This window comes from Bos grunniens, chromosome 3, assembly GCF_055505025.1.
Source record: "Bos grunniens cultivar Pamir isolate PY7600 chromosome 3, Bosgru_T2T1.0, whole genome shotgun sequence".
NCBI classification, from domain to species: Eukaryota; Metazoa; Chordata; class Mammalia; order Artiodactyla; family Bovidae; genus Bos; species Bos grunniens.
The window spans coordinates 42,551,485-42,562,648 of record NC_141167.1 but is presented as its reverse complement, the minus strand read 5'-3'; the positions used below and the strand labels follow the sequence as shown (position 1 = coordinate 42,562,648).

Genomic DNA, 11,164 nt, shown 5'->3' with positions numbered 1-11,164 from the left:
CTTCTTTCTCTGATTTCAAAATATCCTCTGTTTTCTGCTAACCATATACTTTCTCCACTGCAAAAAGGTTCTCTTACCTGCCTCCCACCCCCACTTTGCCCCCACTAACTGTGAGCTCAGTGAACTCAAAGATTGTTTTTTAAATCTCTATGTTCCTAGCACTACATGTATGTGTATGTGTGTGTGTGCAAAGAATAAGTTAAGCCCAAACCCCAAATAATATTTTGAGAGAAACAATCAAGACCCCTTAGATGTGCCAAGTGAGGTCAAAAGATTTTTAACTTAGAAGATCTTAAAAAGAGTAAATCCTTAATTAATGAAAATGAACAAACAAAAAGAGAGGGCTGTATGTACAGTGGTTAAGCATGAAGACTCCAGGTCTGAACTCCTGGGTTTAGGTCCTATCTCTAATCTTCATTAGTTCGTGTCTTAGTTTTCTCATCAATAAAATTGGGCTCATATAGATATTTGTCACATTGGGTTATGGTAGGGTATAGATGAGTTATTATATGTAAAACTTCAATACATTTTAGTTAATATTACCCATTGAATCTAAAGTTTTTAGCAATGTAGCATCCTTATATGGATTATCTTGTAAACTCCATGCTATACTGTTTTCACTTTTGCTTAAAGAGTCAATTATCTTTTGAGGAGATTTTTAAAAATAAAAAAGTATGTATTTAGTGGTATAGTTGTCATTTCTGGTGCTCTTAATTTCTTGGTATAGCTTCAAGTTTCCATATGGTTTCCTTTTCCATTTGCTTGAGAATTTCCTTTAAAATTTCTTATAGAATGAGTCTGTTGGCCATATGCTCTTTTTTTTTTTTTAGGTGTTTGCAAAGTTTTATTTTAAAGGATCAAAAATAAATATTGCACATACACGAGAAAAAAAATCTATTGATATTTACGTCCTTCAACGCACACTTTCAGTACATGGCACCTTCATCTTCTTTATTTAGAAAATAAACTGTTATTGGTCCATAACTGGTGTGCACAGTCTCTGTGACTCTAGCAAATAACCAGGAGCCAAGTCCATATAATAAAGTTGGAATACCGAGGTTGACGACCTTGAGCGCCGTGAAGAATCGGTCCTGCCCGGCCAAGTCCTGCCAGGGAGCCTTGGAGCAGTGGTACTTGATGAAGGGGAAGCAGCCGGTGCGCAGGACGTGGTAGTTGGCGCCTTGCACCGGCCAGTTGAAGTGCGAGAGGCCGAACTGGTCGTTCCGGACGGCGCTGTAGGGCACGCAGAAGGAGGTCCAGTGAGGCAGGCGCCGCTGCAGCAGGTGCCGCGTCAGCACCTCCGAGGCTCGGGGCTTCGGGCGGGAGGCGGCGCCCGCGGCCCAGGGCCGGCACAGCAGCAGACGAAGCACAGCCTCGTGGGCCCTCCGTAGGGCCTCCATGACCGGCCTCGCCCGCGTCCCCCACCCCTCGGCCGCCTTACGGGCGCGCGCCCCTGGGGGCGGGGCCGAAGGGGCGCGCGCGCGCCCGCTCCCCGGGGCTGGTAGTGGGACGCCCAACGGGCGCCGCGCAAGTGCCGGCCATATGCTCTTTTACCTTTGGTATATATGAAAAAAATCTTTTGTTTCTCCATCATTTTGAGAGGTATTTTCACTTGGTATAGAATTCTTGGATAACAGTTCTTTCAGTACTTTAAAAATGTTGTTCCATTATCTCTTTGCTTCCATTATTCTGACAAGAAATCTGTTAACATGTTTATCTTTGCTCCTCTGTGCATTACCTAATTCCCTGCTCCACCCTCGTTGCCTGCTTTTCAGTTCAGGTCAGTTCAGTCGCTCAGTCATGTCCGACTCTTTGACACTCTTTGAACACCAGGCCCCCCTGTCCATCACCAACTCCCAGAGTTTACCCATACCCTTGTCCATTGTGTCGGTGATGCCATCCAACCATCTCATCCTGCATTGTCCCCTTCTCCTCCTGCCCCCAATCTTTCCCAGCATCAGGGTCTTTTCAAATGAGTCAGCTCTTCATATCCAGTGGCCAAAGTATTGGAGTTTCAGCTTCAACATCAGTCCTTCCAATGAACACCCAGGACTGATCTCCTTTAGCATGGACTGGTTGGATCTCCTTGCAGTCCAAGGGACTCTCAAGAGAAGTCCCTTCTCCAACATCACAGCTCAAAAGCATCAATTCTTCTGCAGTCAAATTTCTTTATAGTCCAACTATCACATCCATACATGACCACTGGAAAAATCATAGCCTTGACTAGACGGACATTTGTTGACAAAGTAACGTCTATGCTTTTTAATATGCTGTCTATGTTGGTCATAACTTTCCTTCCAAGGAGCAGACATCTTTTAATTTCATGACTGCAGTCACCATCTGCTGTGATTTTGGAGCCCAGAAAAAAAAAGTCTGACACTATTTCCACTGTTTCCCCATCTATTTCCCATGAAGTGATGGGACCAGATGCCATGATCTTAGTTTTCTGAATGTTGAGCTTTAAGCCAACTTTTTCACTCTCCTCTTTCACTTTCATCAAGAGGCTTTTTAGTTCTTCTTCACTTTCTGCCATAAAGGGGGTGTCATCTGCATATCTGAGGTTATTAATATTTCTCCTGGCAATCTTGATTCCAGCTTGTGCTTCCTCCAGCCCAGCGTTTCTCATGATGTACTCTGCATATACGTTAAAGAAGCAGGGTGACAATATACAGCCTTGACAAACTCCTTTTCCTATTTGGAACCAGTCTGTTGTTCCATGTCCAGTTCTAACTGTTGCTTCCTGAACTGCGTACATGTTTCTCAAGAGGCAGGTCAGGTAGTCAGGTATTCCTATCTCTTTCTTTTAAGAATTTTTTTATCACTGGCTTTAAAAAATTTGGTTATGATGTGCTTTGATATTGCTTTCTTCAAGTTTCTTATTCTTGGGTTTCATTGACCTTATATTTGTGGGCTTATCAGTTCAGTTCAGTTCAGTCTCTCAGTCGTGTCCAACTCCTTCGACGCCATGAATCGCAGCACACCAGGCCTCCCTGTCCATCACCAACTCCCGGAGTTCACTCAGACTCATGTCCATTGAGTCAGTGATGCCAGCCATCTCATCCTCTGGTGTCCCCTTCTCCTCCTGCCCCCAATCCCTCCCAGCATCAGAGTCTTTTCCAATGAGTCAACTCTTCGCATGAGGTGGCCAAAGTACTGGAGTTTCAGCTTTAGCATCATTCCTTCCAAGGAAATCCCAGGGTTGATCTCCTTCAGAATGGACTGGTTGGATCTCCTTGCAGTCCAAGGGACTCTCAAGAGTCTTCTCCAACACCACAGTTCAAAAGCATCAATTCTTCAGTGCTCAGCCTTCTTCACAGTCCAACTTTCACATCCATACATGACCACAGGAAAAACCATAGCCTTGACTAGACGGACGTTTGATGGCAAAGTAATGTCTCTGCTTTTTAATATGCTATCTAGGTTGGTCATAACTTTCCTTCCAAGGAGTAAGCGTCTTTTAATTTCATGGCTGCAGTCACCATCTGCAGTGATTTTGGAGTCCAAAAAGAAATAAAGTCTAACACTGTTTCCACTGTTTCCCCATCTATTTCCCATAGTTTTCATCAAGCATGGAAATTTTTCAGGATTTATTTTTCGAAAGATTTCAATTAGCTCTTCTCACTTCCTCAGGGATTCCGTCTATTATTATTAGCTTCCTTGATGCTATCCCAAAACCTGGTGATGATTGGTTAATTTCGTTTCTTTTTTTAAAAGTTCTCTTCTTTTGTGTTTCAGTTTGAATATTTTCCATCACTATATCTTGAAGTTCATTAATCTTTTCTTTTCAAATGTTTAATCTGCTATTACTCATAATTAATGTATGTTTATATCTTTCTTGCTCCTTGGAAGAAAAGCTGTGACCTACCTAGACAGCATATTAAAAAACAAAGACATTACTTTGCCAACAAAGTTCTGTCTAGTCAAAGCTATGTTTTTTACAGTAGTCATGTATGGGTGTGAGAGTTGGACCATAAAGAAGGCTGAGCGTCAAAGAATTGATGCTTTGTAACTGTGGTGTTGGAGAAGACTCTTGGAGAGTCCCTCGGACTGCAAGGAGATTAAACTAGTCAATCCTAAAGGAAATCAATGCTGAATATTCATTGGAAGACCTGATGCTTAAGCTGAAACTCCAATACTTTGGCCATCTGATGAGAAGAGCTAACTCATTAGAAAAGACCCTGATGCTGAGAAAGATTGAAGACAGGAGGCGAAAGGGACGACAGAAGATAAGAAGGTTGGATGGCATCACTGACTCAATGGACATGAGTTTGGGCAAACTCTGGGAGATGGTGAAGGACAGAGAAGCGTGGCATTGATACAGTCCATGAGGTCACAAAGAGTTGGACACGACTGAGCAACTGAGCAACAACATCTTTCTTACCTCTTCTTAATATTTTGAGCATAAGAAATACAGTTTCAACTATATTTCTATCTCCTAACTGTAACATTTCTGCTACTTTTGTTTGATTGATTTTTATCCTCATTATGTATTATATTCTCTTTTTTCCGTGTCTGGTAAATTTTTATTAGATGCCACACATTTTGAATTTTACCTTGTTTGGTGCTGGATAATTTGTATTCCTGTTAACATTCTTGAGCTTTATTTTGTGATGCAGTTAATTTACTTGATAATACTGTGATCCTATGGTTTTTTAAGATTTATTAATTGAAACTATAATAGTGCTTTATTTGAGGGTAATTATTCCTTACCAGAGACAGTTCTTCCTGAGTACTCTAACTAATGCCCCATGAATCATGAACTTTTTCAGTCTAGTGGGTTCAGTTCAGTTCATTCTATCACTCGTGTCTGACTCTTTGTGACACCATGAACCTCAGCACGCCAGGCCCCCCTGTCCATCACCAACTCCTGGAGTTTACCCAAACCCATGTTCATCGAGTCAGTGATGCCATCCAGCCATCTCATCCTCTGTTGTCCCCTTATCCTCCTATCCTCAATCTTCCCCAGCATCAGGGTCTTTTCCAGTGAGTCAACTCTTCGCATGAGGTGGCCAAAGTACTGGAGTTTCAGCTTCAACATCAGTCCTTCCAATGAACACCCAGGACTGATCTCCTTTAGGATGGACTGGTTGGATTTCTTTGCAGTCCAAGGGACTCTCAAGAGTCTTCTCCAACACCACAGTTCAAAAGCGTCAATTCTTTGGTGCTCAGCTTTCTTTATAGTCCAACTCTCACATCCATACATGACCACTGGAAAAACCATAGCCTTGACTAGACGGACCTTTGATGACAAAGTAATGTCTCTGCTTTTTAATATGCTGTCTAAGTTGGTCATAACTTTCCTTCCAAGGAGTAAGTGTCTTTTAATTTCATGGCTGCAATCACTATCTCCAGTGGGTAGGTACAGGCATTCTTTCTAACTCTGTGTGACCACAGGGGACTGTCATCTCTTATCCATTCCAATAAATCTTACCTTTGACTTGGGTTGTTTTGTCACAGGTATGTGGTGATCAATACTCTGCCATATGCTTGAGAAGGGCATTCTGTAGACCTCTGGATTTTTCTCTCTATGAAATTTCCTCTTTTCTGGTGCTCCATTCTAAGAACTCTAGCCACCTTGTTCTCCTCTGACACTCAGTTCTATCTCTTCAACTCGGGGAGTCAGCTGGGCTTTGCTTGGATTACATAATTTGGAAATTCTTTCAAGAGAAACTATTGGGCTAACCTCATTTGTTTCTTGTTTTTCAGAGATCACTCCCCTTCATTGACTAATGTCCAGAGTTTTGAAAATCATTGTATCATAATTTGTCAGTTGTGTTTTCTTTTGGTTGTTTCAGACAAGATGGTAAGCCCAGTTAATTTATATTAACTGGAAGTGGAAGACTGCTTTTTCAAATTTCATACGTATCAATTCCTGTAAAAGTCTGACTCAGAATCTGTGTTTTGCAAAAGCAAGATATTCTGATGGATACTCCTCATTATATCCCAGAAGACTAGATATTTGATATTCAAAGTGCTATCCAGCAGCATCAGCATCATCTGAGAGCTTGCAACAAAATACAGAATCTCATGCCTCCCCCAAGATCTACTGAATCAGAATCTGTGTTTTAATAAGATTACCAACTGATTAGTATGCACATTCAGAAATACCAGCCTAGCTAACTTAAAAGTTGCCTTCTAACTAAAGTTCTTTGTGCTGGTAGAATAGGTAAGAAGGTTTCTAAGAGAGCAAGGTATGTTGTAGAAAAGTTGTATGTTAAAAAGTACGTTAAAGACAGAAGTTTCTAGGGTAGGCTTGTCATATTGACTGCAAAAGACCTAACAAAGCAAACAATTAAAAACCTAAGAAAGGACAAAAAGACAAACAAATACTCACATAACTTACACTTATTTTTGCAATTATTTGGTTAATGTTTCTCTACATGGGTTATGTATATCTTTGGTTTTTAACCAATGTACCCTAAGAGCCTGGATAGTACTTGGCATGTGTTAGGCACTCAGTAAATTGACTGACTGACTGACCAACAGACTAAAAGGTTAGATGCACTATCAAGGTGGGTATTTATATGCCTCTAAGATGGATAATTTAGAAACAGAGAGCTCAAAGGGGCAGAATAATTTGACTCAGAAGGGATGGCTCAGACTACCTAAGAAATACTAAAATTCAAGAGAATTTCATACAGGAGACTGTCCCAGAAAGTTTATTCAATAATTCAAAAAACATTATGATTAAGGAAGTGAGGAAGAGAGCTGAAATTCCATGTAATTACAAGCGAAGAGGAAGAACATGCTAAGGAGGAAATAGTAGGCAGTTTTGGAGAAAGTGACCATGCCAACTCCAGATTTACCCTAGCTAAGGACACAGTCCTAGGGCAGCAGCTTTATGTATAGAAAAAGTGTAGACTTTTCAGAGCATGTACATCTCTGAATGTCTGCTTTTCACTGGTTCAGTGAAATGACTTGAGGCACATTCCTAATTTTCTCCAGGCCTCTATCTTTAAAACTGAGTTGGTGGAGATTATTATAATGGTGACCACAGTAGTGGTGATGTTGTTGGAGCTGGATGGCACATAACTTGTATCTCAAGGAGTCTTTGTAATAATCAACTGCAGTGATGGCTATGGATGGATACTATAATGTTATCAAGTGCTATACAAATGGCCATTATTCTTGGATATTAGAAAGGAAATGAGAAAAACTAATGTGCCTTCACAAAGATGCTCTCTAAAGAGCTCAGTTTGTATATAGGCGTAAAGAATGTTAGAAAGAGGAACAGCTTTCCCAGAGTGAACACAAAAGTTTGAGACCACAAGACAAGAATCAAGAAAGCCACTTGATGAATGTGAATATATGCTTAGCAAGAAAACAATGAAAATGAGCTTGGTAGAAAATAAAGGGAGTATTCAAAGCTCTGATGAAAATCAAGCCAAATAACACACACACACACACACACACACACACACACACACAGGTGTGCACACAGTCGAGGAAGGGCAGAGAGTCTTAGAGCTTTGCAGATAGTTTGGAAATATTATAAATTACAGGAAAATTCCAACCTAGTAATTCTCACTTTCTTTCTTTGCTATCTTCTTGCTTTCTATCTTTGTTATCTTCTCTTTCTTTGCTATTTTCCTATTTTTCTGTCTTCTCGAGGAGAATAAACATAATGCTGAAGGAGATAGCAAATGGTCTTCATGTTGTAAAGGAGAGAAAAATAGTCAAAGAAAGAGAAACTCTCAACATCCAGTCTCCCATCTCAGGCTTGAATTTTCCTTTTTACATCAGTCCCTTTGCATCAGTCCCAACAAATAAAAGTCTCCTTGAGCAACCACTTCTAGTATCTTGAACTCACCACCTTTGATTATATTATTACATCTTTGGACAAGAACAATTAGAAAATCCAGCTTATCATAATTCTGAGCCCACACAAGAAACTTTCTATATCTTCAATTGACCCAGGTCCCACTCTTACTGTAATTAAGAACAAACTCATTTTTTTAAACATAAAAATTACTTACATATTTAAGCACTGCTTCTATTTCCCTTTTCCAAGTGGAGTTACCATGTCTTCAGGCTCAGTACTCTGGTTTTCCTCCAACAAATGGATGGTTGAGTTCCTTTAGTATCCTCTGGAAGTGTATATACTTGATTTTGACTAAATGTTTCTTTTGGTTAAAAGAACTGGCTGGTGTGAAAGGGCAATGTTCTTTTGCTGAAAGAAAATCAAAGTTACCAGAAGAAAGAAAGTCTTTTCACTTTCCTTCGCTGAACTCACAAATCCACTTGTACCTGTCCCCTCCTTTTCTGGTGTAGTAGACAAGGTGGCTTTTCTTCTGAGACTGATCTCTCCACTAGTGCTGTGGACCACACCACTCTGCCTTCCTGAGAAGACACTCTCAACGATCCCTCCTCCTTCACTCAGTCCCTCCCAGTCTTCTTCATTTCTGAGAGTTCTTGTCTGGTCTCACTGTTTCTTTTCTTTTCTCTTTTTTTTTTTTTTTTTACTTTCCTCCTTATTCTTTATTCACTGAAAACTGGCTACGAGGCTATCACTTCACTGAAAATAACCTAAGTTCACCAGTAATACCCCCAATTCTAAATAAAATAAATATTTTTCTTTGCTTATTTGCTTATTCTGCTTATTGTCTCAGCAGAATTCAATATTGTGGACCACTTCCTTATTAAAACTTTCTTTTTCTTTAGGCTTCTTAGACACCAGATTCCCCTGGTACACTCCCCAGTTCTTTGATTTCTCTTTCTTATTCTTCTTTACAGGCCTATCTTTTTTATATTCTCTCATTGAATAACAGAGTTCCTCAAAGATTAGTACTACCCTCAGCCCTCTTTTCTCACTATACACTCTTTTCCTAGGACAGCCTGTGGCTTCAGTTACCATATGGATGATTTATGGGTACCTCTTAGCCTAGGCTTTTTGAGTTCCAAACTGTCATACTCAACTATCTACTTCACATACACTTGGATATCACTAAGACAACCAAACTAAAAATCAACACACCCCAAACTAGAGTCATGCCTCCTCAAAACTGTTCTTCCCTGCCTGCATGTTCAGTCACTCAGTTGTGTCTGAATCTTTGTGACCCCTTGGACTGTAGCCCCCCAGGCTCCTCTGTCCATGGGATTTCTCAGGCAAGAATACTAGAGTGGATTGCCATTTTCTTCTCCAGGGGATCTTCCCTAGAGTTCCTTTTTCTTTTTTGAGAAAACAACTCCACTACCTTTCTAATAGTAGAAGCCAAAGACTTAGGATTTTTCCTTTAATCTTTTCTCCCTCTTTCTTCCTCATATCATCCGTCACCAGCATCTATAAATGCAAGGCCTAAATTGCTCCACATTGGAGCGTTTCTATCCATCTCTGCAGTCTCATCCTAAACCAAGACATCATCTCATTTTTGTGGGACAGCTGCAGTCACCTGCTAACTTGTCTCCCACATTTTTATTGTCCTCTCAGGATCTGTCATCAGATGGTCTGTCGTCAGTGATCTTTCTGTCATCAGTGATCTGTCCAAAATTCAAGTTTGAATGTACTGCCTCTCTACTTAAAATTTTTGATGGTTCTCATTGTGTTTAAGGAAGAGCAAAATCCTTAAAATACCTCGTGAGATCTGGCCTGTGCCTGCCTCACCAGCCACCATCTCAAGTCAAACTGGCCTTCTTTCAGGTCCTCATGGACACTCTGCTCTCTCCTGCTCCAGAGCTTTAGCACAAATTGTTCTTACAATCATGCAAAGCTTCCCATACAAGAAGGCCTAGGTGATTTCTTTTGTATTTACTGTGAGTAGGGCTTTTATTTGATTAAATTTCTCTGTATCTCCATTGTCTATTACAGCATCTGGCCCAACAGTAGGCACTTAATAAATACTTGTGGGGTGAATGAGTATATGGGTGAGCTTCAGCGATACCTTTTTGTATCTCTGCTCTTTTCCTGTGCTCTTCCTTCCTCCTGGCAGAAAACCCCTCCTGCCCTTCTTCCCCATGCTCTTCTGCTAGATCTGCCAAATGAAGCACAGAGGTATTAGAAGAACACTCTTGCTAAGTGGTTTCATGTCTCTAGATACATGGTTTCCCAGGATGTTAAAAGGCCTTACCAATATGCTTTGACTCATGATTGGTAATCTCTGAGAAATCAGAGAGGACACAAAATATGTCATGCATCTGGGCATCTGGGGGTGTGTGATGGACAGATATTATCTCAATCATTACAAGGAAGGATAGAACCCATCAGTACAAATTGCTGAGTGTGACATCAATTGTATGAAAAGTTCTAGAATAAATTAAGAATTATATGTAGGACATATAATAAATTAAGAATTAAATGTGTAGGACATTGACAGGAAAGTGACTAGCATGAGTCCCCTAAGAATGTCATTCTGTAATAGTCACTTCTCCCAGTTAGTTAGGATTTAGTAGATTGCACCCAGGAGGGAAATGCTTTAGAAAAAATATGTCTGAATTTCAGATAAGTGTTTGGTCACATTTTTATGATATTTTTTAAACATAGATAAATGGTATACAGAGCTGAATTTATAATTGACTGACACCCTATGAAACACTGACAAATGGATCAGTGCTGATCTGGAAGACTGTTTGTGTCTTAACACACCTCCATTGTGGAGCTTCCCAGGTGATGGAGAGGTAAAGAATCTGTCTGCCAATGCAGAAGACACGGAAGGCATGGGTTCAAATCCCAAGTCAAGAAGATTCCCTGGAGGAGGAAATGGCAAGCCACTCCAGTATCCTTGCCTGGAAAAGTCCATGGACAGAAGAGCCTGGCAAGCTACAGTCTATGGGATCACAAAGAGGTGGACACGACTGAGCACGTATGCATTTCTGGTTAACATTTTTACTAACAATGTAAATGAAAATATAGAATACATGATTATTGACGATGTAGATTACAATTGCGAGGACTGGGGTAGGCCCATAGCTAATAGATGATCAGAATCAAAATTCAAAATTGTTTTTAGGTTAAAAGTAATTTGGTTTTAGAATTAAAACCTACAACATGCAGATTTTTTTCCCCACATATATGTTGTCTCATTTAACCATCATAATAGGGTATTAATATTATGAATAATTCCCATTTATCGCATGCCTGAATGTGCCAGACTGCATTAGTTATGTCTTTCTAAATCATCCTTTGGTATGGCTATCACTCCTCCATTTTATAGAAAAGGAAACTGAAGAT

The 11,164-nt window shown here is 40.3% G+C and overlaps 1 protein-coding gene across 1 annotated transcript; it reads right to left on the bottom strand.

Moving 5' to 3' along the window:
* Window positions 1-815: 815 nt before the first annotated feature.
* LOC147375549 (uncharacterized protein C15orf61 homolog) lies at window positions 816-1,430 on the bottom strand. Its single transcript, XM_086390415.1, has one exon. The coding sequence runs from the start codon at window positions 1,398-1,400 to the stop codon at window positions 927-929; it is 474 nt and encodes a 157-aa protein (XP_086246541.1). The 5' UTR covers window positions 1,401-1,430; the 3' UTR covers window positions 816-926.
* Between the last annotated feature and the right edge of the window lie 9,734 nt (window positions 1,431-11,164).